Here is a 20,607-nt window from a genome sequence, read left to right as displayed (position 1 = left end):
TTAGATTAGCTTCCTGATCAGAGGCTGTGATCGGCAACAATGAGGGGGCACAGTCTATTGATATTCTATGCCAAATATGATTCACTCAACACAGAATCTGGCCATTGGTTTTGTAATCTGAGAAGCTTTCACATTTCTTTATTAATTGCTCTGGCATTTATTATATTTAAATCTTTGAGACACGAATATGATAAAGCCAAGTGTTTGATAAGATTCCGGAGCGCAACAGTCCTAAAAATCCCCATTGTATCATGGTTTATTTTATGGCCACTTGTGTTTCCCACATGTTAAGTCAATGTATAGGAGGCAGAATAGACCAGTCAATGTGGCAGCAGTGAATACTCACTTGTGATATTTTAGTTTGGTAGAAATCAATCAAGTCCTGGGGCTCTTCAGACAACCCATTCTCTTTGTGACTTTGGATTTCCTTGTTGACAAATTCCTTTATAATTGCAAGGCATTTAAAGAGATCATTATGAGATCCTGGAAGATGCCGCATCAGCCAGGGGAAAACATCAAAGAGCTGGAGGGAAAGGCATTGGAGTTGATTAAGTAAATTGTCCTTTTTTGATAATAAACTTAGAAAATCATAGTCAATGGGGACAGACAGAGTAGTTTCTGAATCATTTTCTCCCTCTAAAATAGCTGCATTCTAGATTGTTGATAGACATTCATGGAGCTTGTCTTCTATTTATGTAGGTGGGTATGTGTGTCTCAGACAAACTAAAATTAGCAAGTGTATTATCTAAAAACTAGAACATAAGAGCATTGTGTAATGGGATGAACTATACAGCATCAGTGATGCAATGAAGGGATTAGGAAAGAGATATTGAGATTAAACTCCACCTTCCTACATCTTGGTCCCACTGTGGACCATTACCTTGATTGCCCTACTCGCAAATATACACATTAATGGTGTGGGACATGTAATACAAACTCTGATGAAGGTATCCTGAAGAAGCACCCAAAAGGCTATTAATAATCGGAGGGGTGGTTCTGTTGCCATGAGGCTTGCAGTCATTTCCTTCTCTAGGCTGTGTAAGCAAGGAAAGCAAGACTGTGGCTAAGGCTGGATTGGAAATAAGTAACACTGGAAAAACCTCTTGAACCAAAGGCAGTAGTCGACTTTCATAGCCAGGTCGACCGGAGTAGCATTACCCCTGCTATCCCTATACATATTTATGAGGGTTGGGTGCATGATTATGTATGCAGAAAGATACATTAGTTAATCCAGTAGTGAAATAGTGCTCAATAGTCCTGCACCAATTTGTTTTCAAAACTGCTCAGTTGTTGGTACATCTTGCAGCCCACTTCTCACTGAGAGCAAGTTGCAAGAAAGGCTCAATGTAGGAGGCGAGTTTGCATGCTGAAATTGGATACTATTTTAGTCTGGTACTAACACATTTTCCAGGCCTTCTTTTGCCTCTGTTTCAGATCTGACTGTTCTGTGTTTGTGCTTGGATCCTGGTCCTATTATTTTAACCTACTTTTAACACACAGGTTGAGCATTGGTATGCACATGAAGGTAATTTCATGTGTGCAATATATTGTTTCAGGTACATGTAGTACAAAGTGCCCATATTAACCGATTCTACAAAATACATCTAAAATGTATTGAGTACATCCACATTGTTTATCTGCATTCTTATAGATTAGAAGTGGTCCTCTATATATACTCCTCATATTTTAGGAGTTCCCTTTCTTTTTCTTCCGTACTCCAGGTAGCCCTCTTCCATTTCTCTGTGTATCCCCTGTCCAAACTGTTACATAGCTTGTACCCACTGGTGGTCATCCCTTCCCTTTAGAATCAGATCTGTACTCTCTATGTCACTGTCTCATTTCCTGGTGCAACACTCAACTTCTGTTGCCACCCTCTACCCTCACACATTACAAGTATCCCTCATTTTCTGCAACCCCCTATCCAACAACACTCCCTGGCCTACCCCTCCCCATCTGTTGTCTCTCAGAGCCTCAACCAGTGCCACATCTCCTATTCCTATTGTCTCCTAACCAAGCCCCACTTTCTATCCCACCCAGCTCTCAATTATTGGTGAAAGAAGTCTCCCTCATCTATTTGAAACACCAGTATTTTGCCACATCCATACTACTCCCCCACTATTGACCTGCTTTGCAACTGTGTTGTGAACTTCACAACATGATGGAGTTCCCTAGTGTAGAACATGTATCTTTGTGCACCAGTGCCCCTGAGTTATTTTATTTTTATGGAACAAGATTGCTGGCATTTTGGCTATCTGAGCATTTAGGGGCCGTCCGAATTCGGTCAAGAGCCGTGACCAACCGACCTGCTGTCTTCGGTTACTGCCCTGCAAGTACCATGCGACCAAACCCTGTTTGGTCACATTCTTATGCTTCACAATGGAAGCATGCATTCCAAGCGGAATGCATGCCTGCATTGTGTACAGCAGGGGTGCAGTTCATCCCTGCACTCTGTGGCTGGCACCCCAAGGTGCCTGCCACTGGGTGCAGGGACCAACAGAGGGGTTCCATAGGACAGTTTCTGACTGCCTTTTTGTGCCGGAAACACTTAAAAGCAGTGAACTGCCATCATACTCCCTTGGTCGTAAAGAGGCGACTGGGGGAGTACTGAAGTATTTGCGGACACCAGACCGGCTCTCCGAGCCCGTCATAAGCTATCCGGAAATCCGAGTCGGATTCCATTCCGACCGAGCCCATTAGAATGGCTAGGTCAGAAAGGAATCCGGCGAGCACATTCTGAAGCGGTCGGAAGGGCTCCGAACATGGTTCAGAGCCCTTCCGACCGGAATCAGAATCTGCCCCTAAATGATGTTAATGAGCTTCCACTGAATGTGTTTTGTCCCTTAAACAGGGCAAATGCTCCTTGATAAACCAACTATTATATTTGATGACTGTGTAGGTCCACTGGAAAATGCACACAAATTGAGCAAGTGGCATTAAAGACAAATACACCATAAAACAAATAGCTAGGCTTCTGCAACCTATATTTCTAGCAAATCCCAAATAAATGAATTGAGAAACATCCATGAAATAGTGCGGGAACGGCTGCAGTGCCAGAATACTAAATGGGCCCAGTTTTTGATATTCGAATAATAAATCTGATATTAAGCTAATCCATTTCATGTGTGCTTTCAAGTTGCCAAGTCCAGATGCATAATGCTCAGATTTAAAACATATAAATTGCACCCATATGCATGTGCATAAGGAAACAGTGAACTGAAAGAGCTATGTTTTTGGAAAAGAATAACACCAGATTACTTTAAAAGTCTGGATTCGTTCACCTTTCTTTAAGTTAGGTTTTGAATCTATTAGAAACAGCAATCTTGTGACATTGTAATAATTATGGAAAATTTAAACTATTAGCAAATACAGATTTTTATTGAAAATATCACAATAATATTTTCTAGAAAGGTAGTTTAAGTGTGATTTCAATTTTTTTTAAATTATGTACTAAATTTCTTTGGAAGCTATAACATTTCATTATTAGCTTTAATTTTATTCAGCTTTGCCTTTTTTTCTTTCATTCTTTTCAGGCCCTGCACATGTTCATCCTCAACTACTTCGGCAACTGTGCTCTACCTGTATTTGCTTTAGTCTTTTGCAAGTGTTATCCTCTTTTTCTCTTGTTCTCTCCTTTCTTGCCATTTACCTCTTTATTTCTGCTTCTTGTCATTCCCCTTTTCTTGTTTTCCTTCTTCAGTTTCTTACTCATTCCTCTGCTTTTGTTCCTCATTTCTTTTTTCCTTACATGGCCATCACTCTTCTTATCTGGTTTTCGCCCCACATCTATTACAAAAACCTACATGACTTATTTACCTGCCTTTCATTCACATGCTTAGTTTCTATCTTTCTATTTAAGGTGTTTCTTATGACTGACAAATAAGATAGAATATGATGCTATTGTGGGACTCACCTGGGCCCCTATGCTGCTTATCTTATTAGTAGCATCATCAGAGGCTTCAATGAGACGATGGAATTCTCTATCATCTCTGGAGAAGCGATGCCCAAAAACCACAGCAGAGATCACGTTGGTGACAGAATGGACAATTGCTGGAGAGGGATCCAGGCTTTGACCTGTGAGCAAAAATGAGAATGAGTCACTGCAGCATGCTCCAACAGGAAAGAGAGCTTAAGGACAAACATCTGAAGTCCTGCCAAAATAATAGAATAAAAATATGGATGAGAATGCTGTGCAGACTAGTTCAATGGATTGTTTCAAACATACACTATCATGTTGTTTTTCCTATTTCATAGCTGTCAAGGTTATTTCCTGGTTGTTACGGATGGAAGGACATCTTAGCAATATAAATGGTTAGATTGAAAGTGTTCCCTCCTTACCCTCAAACAAGATAATGGTCTCTAATGCCACGATTCAATAAGGTGAACTGAGAAGAAAGTCTATCTTTGCAAGTTTCGGTATTCACAAATGGCATTTATGAGTAGTAAAATTAGACTTTCATCTCAGTTAAACGTATGTTTTGGTATTAAGTTCAACGTTTTGGTCTCAATAAAGCTTAAGACAAAAACATACGTTTAACGGGGACAAAAGTCTAACTTTACTACTCGTAAATGCCCTTTGTGAATACCGAAAGTCGTAAAGTTAGACTTTCGTCTCAATTCACCTTTGTGAATCGGGCCCTAGGTCTGCAATGGAAAATTGGTCTCTAAGGCCTCTTTGACTCGCTGGGAAACTTGATCTATCGTAAAGGCTTAAAAGATGTGAGAAGGTTACATTTAGGCATAACACAAAACAATTATTCCAGTTGAAGTGTTGAATGTTAAACCAGAGTTGTTATTCTGTATAAACAAGGAGCACCTTAATATTACATAAGTTGTATTTATACTTAAAAATAGTAACCAAAAATCAATTAAAACCATAAAACAATGTTGTAAGTATATCATGTAGGTTTTTTTGATGATTTATCTCCGGAAAAATCAACTTGTAATGTGTTTTTTACCTGCCTCTTTCTAAATTTTACATTCTTCATGATGTTGCGGAAATCTTAACGTTTTTTTAAAACATCTCAAATTTGGGGAAGTCATAATTTTCATACCCTATGCTACAATCTACATTACTAAATAGAAAGGTGTGTAAGACATATATCGCTGAGTTATTGAATAATGAAATAAATATGGTTCACATCACTGTTTTTTGTATTTAAGAAGCATCTTAGAAGATTGTGTCATTAACTGGAAATTGGCAATGAAGGGAATGTTTTAGCACTAACTAATTGTAAATACATTTCAAATATCTATTTAACAATATTCTTGTACCCATTAACATTACAGTCACACAAGTTCACATACTCTAAAACTTTTTCGATCTGTCAATTGAAAAATCAAAGTGTAATAGGTTTTTCATTTGCTCTTCAATCTTTGTGTTTAGAAAGTTTATACGTTTTACAGAAATAGTACTTTTGCAGAAACAATGTCCTGGTGTTTCACACTCGTCTTTCTAAAATCTACATTAATAAAATACTAGCCAGAGAAAGTCGTGTAAACCACATGTAAACCAATTTAGCTGACGATGAAACAAATATGATTAAAATTCCAATTTATGTTTAAATTAACAACCATCCATAAACAATGCTATTTTTCTGATTTTGACAGTGAATTGGTTCATCAGTGACATATTATATTATAGCACTATATAAGCATAAAGATCAATATCACTTTTTAAGCTACTTCAGATTTTTCTCTGATGGACTCTGCAGAGAACTAATGAATGTCAGATTGAGAGGTAACAAATAATGCCAGTGCAATATAATGGCCAACTTTGTACTTTGAAAGTTATATGCATGTCAGCACTTATTTTAATTAATTATCCTTATTTGCTTGCTGCTAGGTAGCATATCTTGCATTCGATGATTATAGGTCTTACATTTAACATGATTGTGGCAGTCATCAAGCCACTAGAATGCATTGTTCACACTTGGTAAAAATTGATAGACCCTGGAAAGGAATTTGAGTTGAATTTTTATTAAGAGAACATGCTGCATTATATTAATAGATATAAGTTGGAGAAAGGATTTATCTCTATTGAAGTATTTGTGTCAATTGTTTTGTGTTGTAATATGTATGGCTTAAAATGTCTAATGTTTCCGTATGGTGTCCAATACATAATTTTGTATTGAGATTTCCTAATTTGGTGGACAAGGGTATAACTGGCAGTCGGAAGACCAATAGACTCTTAATCAGGCCCTTAGATCTTCTGGAGTTTCTGATTAAAGTGGTTAGGTATGGACAACTCATGTGATAGGTGAAGAGCCAACCCTTTTTTTCAGACTTTTGTAACTGTGCAATGCGAAATGTCTCAAGCATAATCAGGTCCGCCACCTTCAGCAGAAATATCCATGCACTTAGGATAGTCTCACATTAGTAAGAGTTGCATGAGTACTATGTTACCAGAGAGAGTGCGTGCTTCTCCGTTTCACAAACCTCTGTCTGCACAACTCAAGTTAGGAGATAGGAAGGAAAGTAATCCTTGTGGCACTGCTTGTGGCAATAATTGTGTTCTACATTCAAGACCTCTGATTGCCACAAGGTATTTATATTCACCGTATTCCCTTATAGGAGAGGAGGAGCACCCCACTGATCAATGTTTATCACAAACAAAAGCCTTTCTGCTGTCACTATCCTTCTGCATTGGCAATCTTCTTTTCAATGACACTCCTGCCACTAAACGTCTGTGAAAAGCTGACTTTTTGCAAACCTGAAGGAGGCTCTCTATCCCTAAGCTAGAGATCACAGATAAGCCTGGAAATATTGACATTCTGCTTTGATCCTAAAGCTCAGTCATGCTGTTTTGAAAAATCAGTGAACCAAACGAAGGGGCCTATTACGATGGCGGATTTTCCGCATCCACCGGGCCGGCGGAAGCCACCGCCGGCCCGGAGGATGCGGGAAAACCGCTGCGGAGGCTTGAAAGACCCACCGCCAAATTAGGATGGCTGGTGGGTCTTAGAATCTGTCCTCCGATTTTCCACCGCGGCGGAAAAGAATTAACATGGCTGGCGGTGTCTTGAAGCTGCACCCGCCGCAATGTTAAAGATTGAGGATGTGACCGCCACCCTGGCGGTCACATCCTATTCTGCACGGAGGGACCGCCGCAGCCCCTGCCGACGGTCCCTCCTACTCTATGGTGTATCTTACTATGCCCTACTGTAAAATATAGATTTACTTAGGAATTTATGCTAATTCCAGTTGGATTACCTCATAAAAGTGCTACAAAGGCTATGCTAGTGGTACTTAAAGGAGTAGCCATCTGTACCGCAGATGACAATCATTAAACATTCATTGCCACTGTTCCTTTCTACTCCAAAATTACTTCTGTCTTTTAGAAGATTTTTCTGGCCCCCTAAAAGTTCTTACAGCTATGTTTTGGGTTAAGCAATGTTTTGCAGATAAATGAAATACAACTGGGGACCATTTAATGCTGGCCATTTATGTCATGGTCTTTAGGTGCGCAAGTTATAAACTAAATTTATGAATATAATTTAATTTGTTGTGGAAGTGATGGCTTCACTAAAAAAATAACATACATAGAAAAAACACATAAATACCAGTGCTACTGGTGTGACATTGGACTTCAGATACTAGTTGATAAAATGAATATCATTTTGTTGGACAATAAAAAATAGAAAGCTACTACAAAGTATGGATCTTCTTGTTGGTTTGTCGATTTGGGTGTGATTAGATGCTAAAAATACAGGGGGGCTGCCGACCCCAAGCTGCCCCGGGAACTGCCACCTCACCAGGGCAAACAATAGTAAGAATGCGGGGGGGTCCACCCGGCCCCACCACAGCCCTGGGGACCACCACCCCCCCAGACCCTCCTCCTCAAGCATTAGATGGCCCTGGGGACCGCCACACCCCAGGGCCGGCTTCAGGTATGTCCCAGGGTGCCCACCCCGGAACAGAGCTGTTTGTCATGGCTTGGTGGAAGCCTCACCACTCTTACCAAGTCAAAGCAAACTGTGCTTCGCTTTGAGCAAGTGAGAGCATTTTGCCCTCGCTTTCTCAAAGCAGAACACAATTGCTTTGACAGAGAAAGAGCCCAATGTTCAGCAGTTCCCTCTCTGTAAAAGCAAAGCTGGGTCCCGCAGGACGCGTGGTGCTGGTAGGGACCATGAGGCCTTGAGGCTCCTCCTTCAGTCACCCCCTCCCTTTTAGTTTATAAAACCTTTTTTTTTTAAACCTATGCTCTGGGGATGGCGTCCCCAGGGCTGACTTCGGCCCACAGAGGGAGGCCACTTTGTCCCACTTTCCAATTCAAAATAGGTCTGGCCCAGGGGGATTGGCCCTCCAAGGTCAAAATTGGCCCAGGGAAGGCGGGCCATGCAGCCCCTCTCCCCAAATAAATAAATAATAATAAAAAAGAGTGCCAATTTGCCAGAGGGCTCGCCCCTTTCACCACTACTCTGCAATTGCGTCTCATGGAGCACAACTGGGTGGGGAATAAAGTTCCCTTGGCCGCAGAGGGTCCTTGAGGGCCAAATATACCTCCTGTTACCTCCAGTAAGTCCCACACAGCGGGATTGCTGAGGTCTTCAAAGGCCAAGCCCCCTTTCCTCACCACTCTGCAAACATGCCTCAAGCCACACTGCTGGTTGAGAATCAATCAATCAATCAGGAAATTTGTATAGCGCGCTACTCGCCCGGAGGGTCTCAAAGCGCTTGGGTGGGGGGGTCCGCTACTGCTCGAACAGCCAGGTCTTGAGTTGCTTCCTGAAGGAGAGGTGGTCTTGGGTAAGACGGAGGTGGATGGGGAGGGAGTTCCAGGTCTTGGCTGCAAGGTAGGAGAAGGATCTTCCTCCCATGGTGGCTTTTCGGATGCGTGAAACGACGGCGAGGGTGTGGCTGGTCGATCGTAGTTGGCGGGTGGGAGTGTAGAAGGTTAGGCGGTTGTTGAGGTACCTGGGGCCTCGGTCGTGGAGGGCTTTGTGTGCGTGGGTGAGGAGGCGGAACGTGATTCTTTTGCTGACGGGGAGCCAGTGCAGGTCTTTCAGGTGTCCGGAGATGTGGCTGTGGCGGGGGATGTCCAGGATGAGTCGTGCGGAGGCGTTCTGGATGCGTTGGAGTCTTTTCTGCAGTCTTGCTGTGGTTCCTGTGTAGAGGGTGTTTCCGTAGTCCAGTCGGCTGGTGACAAGTGCCTGGATGACCGTCTTCCTGGTTTCGGTGGTGATCCATCGGAAAATCTTTCGGAGCTTGCGTAGGATGTTGAAACATGAAGACGAGACGGCGTTGACTTGTCTGGTCATTGACAGGGAGGAGTCAAGGATGAATCCCAGGTTGCGTGCGTGGTCCGTTGGTTTGGGTGCGCTGCCTAGGGCCGGGGGCCACCAGGAGTCGTCCCAGGCAGATGGTGATGATCCAAGGATGAGGACTTCCGTCTTGTCTGAGTTCAGTTTCAGGTGGCTGTTCTTCATCCACTCGGCTACTTCTTTCATTCCTTCGTGCAGGTTGGTTCTGGCGGTGGCGGGGTCATTGGTGAGAGAGAGGATCAGCTGGGTGTCATCGGCGTAGGAGATGATGTTGAGGCTGTGTTGGCGTGCGATGGCTGCGAGGGGGCTCATGTACACGTTGAAGAGGGTGGGGCTGAGTGATGATCCTTGTGGTACGTCGCAGATGACTTTGGTGGCCTCAGATCTGAGCGGGGGGAGGCGGACTCTATGGGTTCGTCCGGCGAGGTACGAGATGATCCACTCCAGTGCCTTCTCTTGGATTCTGACGTTGCTGAGGCGTTGTATTAGGGTGCGGTGGCAGACAGTATTGAACGCTGCGGAGAGGTCCAGGAGGATGAGGGCCGCTGTTTCCCCGTTGTCGAGCAGGGTTCGGATGTCGTTGGTAGCTGCGATGAGGGTGGTCTCGGTGCTGTGATTGGCTCGGAAGCCGGACTGTGAGTGGTCGAGGGATCCGTTCGTCTCGAGGAAGGCGGCCAGCTGTCTGTTGACGGTCTTCTCAATGACTTTGGCAGGAAACTGGAGAAGCGAGATGGGGCGGTAGTTCTTGAGGTCGGTGGGGTCTGCTGATGGTTTCTTCTGGAGGGCGCTGAGTTCGGCATGTTTCCAGCTCTCCGGGAAGGTGGCGGTGTAGAAGGAGCAGTTGATGATATCCCGGAGTTGGGGTGCGATGACGGAGTCGGCCTTGTTGAAGTGGTGAGGGCATGGGTCGGTTGGTGATCCGGAGTGGATGGTGTTCATCGTGTGGATGGTGTCTTCGGTGTTGACTGGGGTCCAGTCGCGGAGGGGGGTGGTGGGAGGCATCGGTTCTTTGGTGGGGTGCGTGGTCTGTTCGTCGAAGCTGTTGTGTATGTCTGCGATCTTGCTGTGGAAGAACGAGGCGAGCAAGTTGCAGAGGTCTTGAGAGGGGATGATGTCGTTGTTTCCGGCGCTGGGGTTGGAGAGCTCTTTGACGATGCTGAAGAGCTCCTTGCTGTTGTGTGCGTTGTTGTCTAGTCGTTCCTTGAATGCTGTCTTCTTGGTGGTGTGGATCAGCTGGTGGTGTTTGCGGGTGGCGTACTTGAGGGCGGTCATGTTGTCTGTGGACGGGTTCTTTCGCCAGGCTTTCTCGAGGGTGCAGCAGTTCTTGGAGTTCTTGAGGTCGTCGTTGAACCACGGGGCTTTCTTGCTTCCGGGCCTGTTGGGATGGGTTTTCAGTGGTGCGAGGTCGTCGGCGCAGTTGGTGATCCACTGTGCGAGGTTGAGGGTTGCTTGGTTGGGGTCCCTTGACCTGGCGGGAGGGTTCTGGTTCAGTGATGTGGTGAGCTGGTCGGTGGTGATCTTGTTCCAGCTCCTACGGGGCACCTGTTGCGGGTGGTGGTGAGTCGTGGTCTTTCTGAAGCTGAAGTGGACGCAGCTGTGGTCTGTCCAGTGGAGTCCGGTGGAGTGGCTGAAGGAGATGTGCTTGCTTGAGGAGAAGATTGGGTCGAGCGTGTGTCTGGAGTAGTGGGTGGGGGTGTTCACCAGTTGCTTGAGTCCGAGCTTGGCGAGGTTGTCCAGTAGTATGGTGGTGTTGTTGTCGTTGTTGTTCTCCAGGTGGAAGTTGAGGTCTCCTAGGAGGATGTAGTCAGCGGAGGGGAGGGCGTGTGGACTGATGAAGTCTGCGATGTCTTCGCTAAATTGTGTGCGGGGTCCTGGGGGTTTGTAGATGAGGGTGCCTCTGAGTGTGGTCTTGGGGTCGGTGTGTATCTGGAAGTGGAAATGTTCGGCGGCTGTGAGGGTGTCTTCGGAGTTGGTCGAGATGCGGATGGTGTTCTTGTGGACGATGGCGATGCCTCCTCCAGTCTGGTTGACGCGGTCCCTCCGGGTGATCTTGTATCCGTCCGGGATGGCTATGGCAATGTCGGGTGCTGAGGAGGCGTTCATCCAGGTCTCCATGAGGAAGGCGACGTCCGGGGATGTGGTGTCGTGCAGCTTCCAAAGTTCCACGGCGTGTCTGTGGACGGAGCGGGTGTTGAGCGGGATGCACTTCAGGTGGTTGCGGTTCGCGCTTGGCTTGGCGGGAGCGGGTGGGTTGCAGGTCTGGTTGCAGGCGAACTTCCAGGATTGGCAGGTGAAGGGTACGTGGGTGCGTACTGGGGTGGCTTGGTGGCAGCTGGGGAGGCGTCCTGTGTTGAGTCCTCTCAGGGTGGCGGCGTCGTCCGTCCGACGGGTGGGATGGCATCTGCGGAGTCCAGGGGGTCTGGCACTGGGCGCAGTCCAGGCGCGGACGGGCGCAGACGGGCTTGCCTTTGGCGCGCCTTCGGATGAAGTCCCTTGGAATCTGAGGATCCTTATAATAATAATAATAATAATAATACATTTTATAAAGCGCATGGTTACACTGGGAGCAGTGTGTCCCCGCGCTAAGTGTGACTGGCCTAGACAACAGACGGATCATCCCCACCAGGTTCTCCCCTATTAACTTCCTCAATTTCTAGCCAGAGGAAAGAGGTAGGTTTTAAGTTGTTTCCGGAAGATACGTTCCGAGACTTCTGATCGCATTTCATGTGGGAGTTTATTCCAATGTTGAGCAGCTTGTACTCGGAAGGAGCGTCCACCCATCCGAGCTCTTCTGAACCTAGGGACCTTCACCAGCCCTTTCCCGGAAGATCTCAGTTCCCGGCCCGGGATGTAAGGGTTCAATAGATCCAGCAGATAGGATGGCCCCTTTCCCTGCATGATACGGTGGCTGAACAGTAAGGTCTTATAAATCACCCGTTCTTTAATCGGAAGCCAGTGGAGGGATTCCAGGGCTTTCTTAGATGATGCTCTTCTGGGTAATTTCAGGATCATGTGGGCCGCCATATTCTGTATCCGCTGAAGCCTAGTGATACATCGTTTTTTGGCTCCTAAGTACAGAACGTTCCCATAGTCCAATCTCGAGGTAACCAGAGCATGGACTATGGTCTTCCTTGCTGTCGTGGGGAGTAGGTCCAATGTTTTCTGCATAGTTCTCAAAATGCCGAAGCATTGGCCGGCCACACGAGTGGTATGCTGCTCAAAGGAGATCTTGCTATCTATCCAGATACCCAAGTTCTTCACTTGTTCACTAGGTGAGGGTAGAAGCCCCAGTACTTGCGGCCACCATGCCAATGTCCACACCGATGGTGCATGTCCCACCACCAGCGCCTCTGTCTTACTGCCGTTTAATTTCAAGCAGTTATTAGCCATCCAAACTGCTATTGCTTGAAGGCACATTGAAAAGTGGTTCGCTGCTGCCCCGTCTGACTGTGCAAGAGACACCACCAATTGGGTGTCATCTGCATAGGTTACTACTTGAACCCCAAACCTCTCCGTAATCTCTGCTATAGGTGTTACATAGAGATTGAAGAGGGTTCGGCTCAAGCTAGACCCTTGGGGCTCTCCCTGATTAAGCATAATAATCTTAGACCGATGAGGGCCTTGGGCGACTTGAAAGCTCCGGTCCCGTAGGAACAATTCTAGCCACTCCAAAGCTCTGCCCCTTACTCCTCCTTTTTTCAGAAACTGCAGCAAGCTGTGATGTGCTACAGTGTCGAAAGCCGCGCTCAGGTCTAACAGGATCAGCGCTGTTGTATGGCGTTCGTCCACCAACTTACGTATGGTTTCAGTGGACAGGAGTAGGGCAGATTCGGTCGAGTAAGACGCCCGAAAACCTGATTGAGTGGGATGTAAAAGTTTACAGGTTTCAATGTGCTCTGTCAATTGTTTATTGACAACTTTCTCAGCGATCTTAGAGAAATAGGGGAGGAGGGAGATTGGTCGTAGATTGTCTAATTTCTCCGCACTGACATTGGGTTATTTTTTTAGCGGAATTACCACTGCCTCTTTCCATACTGACGGAACACTCCCTGAACCAAAGGACAGATCCAGCAGATGGCGTATGTGAGGTTCCAGTATGTTAATACTTTCTCTAAGTATTTGTTCAGGTGCTTGGTCCTTAGGGGAGTCTGATTTAATTTTGGAGGCTATATCAATTAGGATGTCTTCTTGGGGAGCACTGAAGGATACTAGTAACTCAGTTCCTTCACAGTAACTGGTGGCATCTTCTGTCATAAGCTTTGCTCCAACTTCCACTGGGAATGAGGAATAGATTTTCCCCACTTTATCAGCGAAATATAGGGCCACTAGGTCGCATGATTCCGCCGAGCATTCCAATGGGCCCACGCTGCTTGAAAGGGAGCCCACTTCCTTGAACACCGCAAACAGTTCTTTAATTGAGTTCTCCGCACCCTCTATCCTATCTTTGTAGTATGCCGTCCGGTGCTTCCTAATCGAAGCATGATAGCCCTTAAGCTTAGTTTTATAGGCCAGCCTGTCTACCACCGAATAACCTTTCCTCCAGAGTCTCTCGAGCTGTTTGCAAGCCGCCTTTTCCTTGACAAGCTCGGGCCCAAATCAAGGTGCTGATTTAGATTGCCTCCACGGTCTGTTATTTGTCCAAGGAGCTGTGTAATCAAGAGCTTGCAAGATGCGATTATCCAGTATTTCACAGGCTGCCCCTATCTCTTGACCTGCTGGGGGTCCACCCTGTTCCATAAGGTCATTAAATTTAGCTCTGGAGAAGCCTGCCCATTTCCTGCGTTTAGTTATCTCGTCGGCCTTATGTGCTTTCCCCTTTCGTACCACAATCTGAAAGGGGATCTGGTAATGGTCCGACCATACCACAGGCACCGGAGTATCTATACTCAACGATTCCCAGTTGGAGAAAATCGGATCCAATAGATGCCCATGATCATGGGTGGGGAGTTCAGATTTAAGCGTCATTTGCATGGCTGCAAGCTCATTGCGAAACTCCCGGGCTTCTTTATTAGTGCGATCATTAAAATGAAAATTAAGATCCCCTAAAAGCAGCAGCCTCTCATATTTTAAGGCGGGTTGTATCAATTGTTCTATCAGGCTTTCCGTAAATCTGGTCCCTGGACCTGGGGGCCTATAGATCAGAAACTCTTTCAGGATCTGACTATCTTGACCTGAGATAGAGAAAAAGCCTGCTTCGCTTTCTTTAATATCCACTGGTTCCAAGGTGCAACGTATTTCTAGTTTAGCGATTATAGCTAGTCCACCTCCACGCCCTATGGGTCTATCAATCCTCTTAATATCATACCCAGGTGGTAGTGCATCTTTTATGTCGGGTGCAGAATCTTCATTAAGCCAAGTTTCTGTAGGAAACAAGGCATCCAACTGTCCATCTATTAGTAGATAATGGACCTCCATTTTTTGCTTCCCCAGGGAACGACAGTTAATAAGGGACAGTTTCATTCTCTCCCCAGCACTCGCCACATAGCGCTGCTGAGCCAGAGTGAAGGGACAGTAGTTACATCAATCTTGCTTAGAGACCAATGTGATACTATGTCTACAATCCTCCTCAACTCCCTGCCTTAGTGCCATGAGCTGTTTGGCACTGTATGTCTGTGTGACAGGGGTATCGACCAGGGGTCCGGCCCCTAGCCCCGGTCGGCCGCGGACGGGCGCAGACGGGCTTGTCTTTGGCACGTCTTCGGTGCGAAGACGGCGCGCCCGCTGCGCGCGTCCGCTGCACGTTCGCTGGGGCATGGCTCCTTTAACCTAAAGTGCTCCCAACAACTAGAACGCTAATCTCTGCAACCGGAAGTGCCTGGCTCTACCTGCCCGCCCTCCGCGCAACGGTACTGGCTACCGCGTCGGACCAGGGCGGGGAGGAAGGAACGCCGAGCTCAGGCCTCCGAGTAAGTGCTATCTGCCCCCCAGTAGCCTCACAGTATTGCCTTTGTTATTTTAAAAAGTATTCCTGTGCAAATAAAACAAATTGCCGTTTTTTTAAATTAGCGAGAGAACCTGGTGGAGGTGCATGCGCAAATATCCAGGCTTGTCACCAACAGCTCAGGGGGACACTGCCACTGCCACTGCCCACCTTTGCTAACTAAAACGTATGACCCGCAAAGCCCTCCTTATGACCTCACATATTACATCACTCATTACATGGTCAGCAGCATCACTCATTACATCACTGATGACATCTCCAATATATATATATATATATTCACTGAAAAAACCATAGGTTATAGACCATATATAGTTAGGAATTAGCATTTACAAAACCTTGAAAATTCACTGAAAAAACCATAGGTTATAGACCATATATAGTTAGGAATTAGCATTTAAAAAACCTTATTTTACTCACACAAAACCATTGAAATTCCATATATAGTTAGTTGCACTAACTATATATCGCGCACCCGCAATCCACTGCTGATCATGTCACATATTACATCATTCATGACATGGTCAGTGACATCACTGATGACATCACTGATGACATCTCAAATGACATCACTGATGACATCACTGATGACATCTCAAATGACATCACTGATGACATCTCAAATGACATCACTGATGACTACATCCAGTGACTGTATAATTCTGTAAAGTTAAAATATGTCTTACATATTGAAGAATGAGTGGATGTATAAGTGTCTTGATGAAGGATTTAGTAGGGGCATGGCTAACTGTATGAGTGACTGATTAAATGTGTCTCACTGAGTGCATGGGTTAGTGACTAAACTGTCTTAATTTGTGCATCATTATGTCTGTTGTTCTGTAAACTGCTGCATGTGTTGATCATTAGCTATATGATTAACTGTATGGGTTATTGATTGGTTGCCCAAGCATTTGTATGGGAGACTGAATGTGTGTCTGAGTGGCTGGGAGGTGTATGACTCTCTGCATAGATGTGTGAGCAGTTGATTGACTAGATGTATGGGTTCAAAAGTGCATGTGGAAACAGCTGTATGGGCGGTTGACTGTGTGCATGAGTGTATTGGTGAGTGAATGGATATCTCAGTGCTACATGTCAAAGTAAGTACATATGTAAAACACAGTACATGTCAGAGTTGACATATATAAATAACTGTGCATAAGAGCCAGTGAATGTGTGAGTGGCTGTATGGATCATTGTGAACTTGTATCCAGGATTGTATAAGTGAGTAAATATGTTTTAGTATATGTTTGAATAAGTAAGGTGTGTATAACTGTATAGTTGAGGAAATGGAGGTGTGATTGATTCTTTGCATGACTGACTAAGTGTCTGAGTAACTCCATGGATGAGTGACAGTCTATGAGTGTCTGTTTACACTGAGTGTATCTAAGGTTATATTAGAGTCTGAAGAGGTTCATCGTATTATCACATGAATGATGTCATCAGTGATGTGATCAGTAATGTCAAATGAGATGTCATCAGTGATGTCATTTGAGATGTCATCAGTGATGTCATCAGTGATGTCATTTGAGATGTCATCAGTGATGTCATCAGTGATGTCACTGACCATGTCATGAATGATGTAATATGTGACATGATCAGCAGTGGATTGCGGGTGCGCGATATATAGTTAGTGCAACTAACTATATATGGAATTTCAATGGTTTTGTGTGAGTAAAATAAGGTTTTTTAAATGCTAATTCCTAACTATATATGGTCTATAACCTATGGTTTTTTCAGTGAATTTTCAAGGTTTTGTAAATGCTAATTCCTAACTATATATGGTCTATAACCTATGGTTTTTTCAGTGAATTTCATTGGTTTTTTAACAGCTAATATCTGTAGCTGTAAAATGTATTCTTCTTTAAATCCCAAAATATATTTTATATGTTTATTAATAATTTTTTTTTTAAATATTTTTTTTTCTTCGTTCCCGCTTCGCGAATCGGGAAGCTTCCCGTTAGCTGACCTTGATGCCGCGAAATAGACCGCGAGCCGGTAAACGTTCCTTTACCGCAACTGCCGCGTTAGAAAACAACATCGTGACGCCTCCCGTCCGCATGACGTTTCGCGTTGTCGCGTGATACGTCATATGACGTGCTACGTTAGCGAACTGGTACGCTTACCGAGGCGCAAAGCGCAGGTTTCTGGAAGCAAACCGGGAGGCCCTGCAAAGCGCGTAACGTAAACACAGCAGGTCATGTGACTTGGTAATAACACTTTTCATTGGTTCATTTCACTTTTGGTTTCCTAATGATGTAAGACTAGGTCATATAATCTAAAATGAACACTTTTCATTGGTTGAGAACTATTGTTTTTCCCAAATGATGAAAATCCCTCCTTCTTTCCTCACTCTGACTTTCATCATTGTGAGAGAAAGACCCTTTGTTACCAGTGAGCAATGGCTTCTTTAGTAGCTTCAGCTGGTGCTTCCCCACCACCTCCACCACATCCAAGGAAGAGTGGACCACCTGCTGAAGTTATAATTCAGCAAGAAGAGGAAGAAGAGGAACAGGACGAAGAGCACGAAGAGAGGCACTTTTTGCCTGAGGAGCCCAGGACGTCTCACCGGAAAGAAAACTTCATTTGGCAATTTTTTTAAATTCCCAAAGGTCAGAAAAAAGTAAATGCAAGATACGTAACTTGCCTTATATGTCAAGATAGACTGTCCAGAGGGACCGACAAAAAATACAGTTTCGGAAACTACACAATGCATCGCCATATGACTAGGTGGCATCCACATAACATAACATCCTAACAACTACAGTGCTGCACAGTTTCGTAACGACCTAGATAATCTCCCTATTATGGCCAGAAGATCTGTTGTACCGGAAGTAACGGGACCAGAGGGCAGGGAGATGGTGCCAAATATACAAACGAGATTTCGTGAAGTAAAAAAAGTCTGCGTACATTGCAGTGGATTCATTTGCTACGGAGAAAGTAGCATCACTCTGATCAACAGAGCTATTGACTATCATATGCAAGTTTGTACGAAACGCCCCAAATAATAAATTCTTTTTTTTTGTTTTGTTGCTCCTGTTGAGCCCTTTACAATGAATCATTTTCGTTGCCCCCTCGGAAAAAAAACCCCAAAAAAATAAAACTGTTCAGAAAAATTCAAAAAAAGTAAAAAAATGTTCAGAAAAATAATTAAAAAAATATAAAACAACAAAAACAATAAAAAAAAGTTCTTTTCAGAACTACCTCCCCGTTATTAAAAAATTGGTACAATATTTGGAACTGTGCCAACCTCTATTTCTCTTAGTTCGCTTCCCAGTTCGCTCCCCGGTACGCGAACCGGAAGCGAACCAAAATTTTTTTTTTTTTTAAAAAGAACAGTAAGTATAAGGGAAGGAAACAGACAGTTATGTTAAAAGAAAGACAGCTATAGGGGAGTAAACTAGAGATACTATTACCCGTAATCCACTGCTGATGATGTCACATATTACATCATTCATGACATGCTCAGTGACATCATCAGCAGAGGATTGCGGGTAACAGTATCCCTAGTTTATTCCCTATAGCTGTCTTTCTTTTAACATAACTGTCTGTTTCCTTCCCTTATACTTACTGTTCTTTTAAAAAAAAAATTTTTTAGATCAGTCAGAAACAGTGAAAGTAATGAAATATAAAAGACTACGTAGAATATGAGCACTGTATGCAACAACTTTGACACTTACAGAAGCCTCACCTTCTCCATGCCTCCTACACAGTTCTACATGTACATCATAAATGCAAACAGAACAGAATTAATTATACATGTTAAATGGTTTATTTTTGCTGTTCTCAGAATGTATCAAATTTCACTAAAACAGTGACTTGAAGGTATTCATCATATAACAGCGGGGAAAAAAAAACACAATCAAAATGATTGTGTTTAAAAAACCCATACAACATAACAAATCAGAATTCAGAACTCCTTAAAGTTAACTTACTTTCCATGACGGCCAAGGATGTCCTATGAACAGCTTACACTCTGTTGTGCTGTTATTACTTTCAACCCGCCACTTTCTGAAAGAAAACCTCCATCGTTTTCAAAAACATGTTACATACAATAAATGACTTCTCGCTCTCTACCACACGTTTCCACAAGGCCAAATCGTGTCTGAGCCATTTATAACTCTTAGAATTCTTTTAAGCCAATCCCGTCATGTTGTATTTCCGCAACTTTCACAATTAAAATGTTGAAGATCATTTTCACAATCCTGGACTACTAATATCTTCCCCTTCTTGCTCAATCATGTTCTACATTTCCTATCACACTGATACTGCTTACTATGAAGCAGACTTACACTACCTTTATGACTAGTACAATTATTTAATTCTCTACATCACTTTTAATCACAAAGCAATGTAAAACAGTAGACAGCATTGCAGACTTACATTCCCTCTACTCCATGTTTTCATTGGCTGCTTCAATTAGCTTATAAAAAGAAACAGTTTTTCTGAACTCATTCAAAGTGCACGTATTTCTCCATGACGTCCAGTGTTATGGTAAGAAGTTATGTCTCTGTACTACACTTATCCTCAAGGCCAAATCGTGTAGGAGCCATTAGAACTTCTTGAAATTCCTCAGAGCACATTCCGAGATTCTTTCCCTAAAATTTTGGTTTTAAAAACACCAGGTAAGTGTTTTTAAGGTCATACGGCAATTTTTTTTTGAAAATTAAAACAGAATCATTGCAGAATGACCAGCCATTTCTACACTTTAAATAAGCTGTATAATGTCCTGATGTTATTGAAGGACCATCATGATATATAATTGCTACAGTTACAAAAGTCCTTCCTGATATTGACAACTGTGAAGCCACAAAATTTGTAATTAAAGTTGTCAATTTTGTTCCATCAGGCCTACATCGTTGGAACATTAAAATGACATACTGGCCATATGTTCGTATAAATAATGTGGACATCATTTCAGATTTACATTGGCTACACTCCATGTTGTGATCAGCTGCTTTTACTAGCTTATTAAAAGAGACTGATTTACTGTCTGGCAAAGTTAAATATATAAATCTTTCTGAGTCTACACTAGTACTACTTGATACCCTACAGTTCTCGCAGTCATGCTGCCATTGATAAGAAAGCCCAAACAGGTGATCTACATCTACACCTTCATCATGCAATACATCAAGCATATACATTAAAAACTCCTGACAATCTTGCTGACTATTTTGAGAGAATTATGTTTGGCCTGAACATCTGTCTAACAGATTTCGAATTTCAGACACACTTTCTATGTTTCTTCTATCAGTGCTACATTTCTCTAACACAGAATTTAACAAACTGCAAAATCTTTGATCAGAATTGACCACAATCTCTTCTTTTACATTTTCTAGAGAAAACAAAACATTAACCACTACATTAGCATAGCAGTTGACACCAGAACTGTTTTCAAATTGAAAACCA

General features: G+C 43.7%; 1 protein-coding gene across 1 annotated transcript in view; it reads right to left on the bottom strand.

Moving 5' to 3' along the window:
- The window catches only part of LOC144792905 (cytochrome P450 2J2-like), a 107,574-nt gene that overhangs the window by 40,058 nt on the left and 46,909 nt on the right, over window positions 1–20,607 (bottom strand). The window contains exons 4-5 of the mRNA XM_078668110.1: window positions 3,911–4,071; window positions 347–523 (exon numbers count right to left, since the gene is read on the bottom strand). Coding sequence (XP_078524236.1) covers window positions 347–523; window positions 3,911–4,071 — 338 coding nt within the window. The remainder of the gene's footprint in view (window positions 1–346; window positions 524–3,910; window positions 4,072–20,607) is intronic.

Source organism: Lissotriton helveticus, chromosome 11 (assembly GCF_964261635.1).
Source record: "Lissotriton helveticus chromosome 11, aLisHel1.1, whole genome shotgun sequence".
NCBI classification, from domain to species: domain Eukaryota; kingdom Metazoa; phylum Chordata; class Amphibia; order Caudata; family Salamandridae; genus Lissotriton; species Lissotriton helveticus.
The sequence above is the reverse complement of the archived record's forward strand: the minus strand, read 5'-3'. Positions and strand labels throughout refer to the sequence as shown.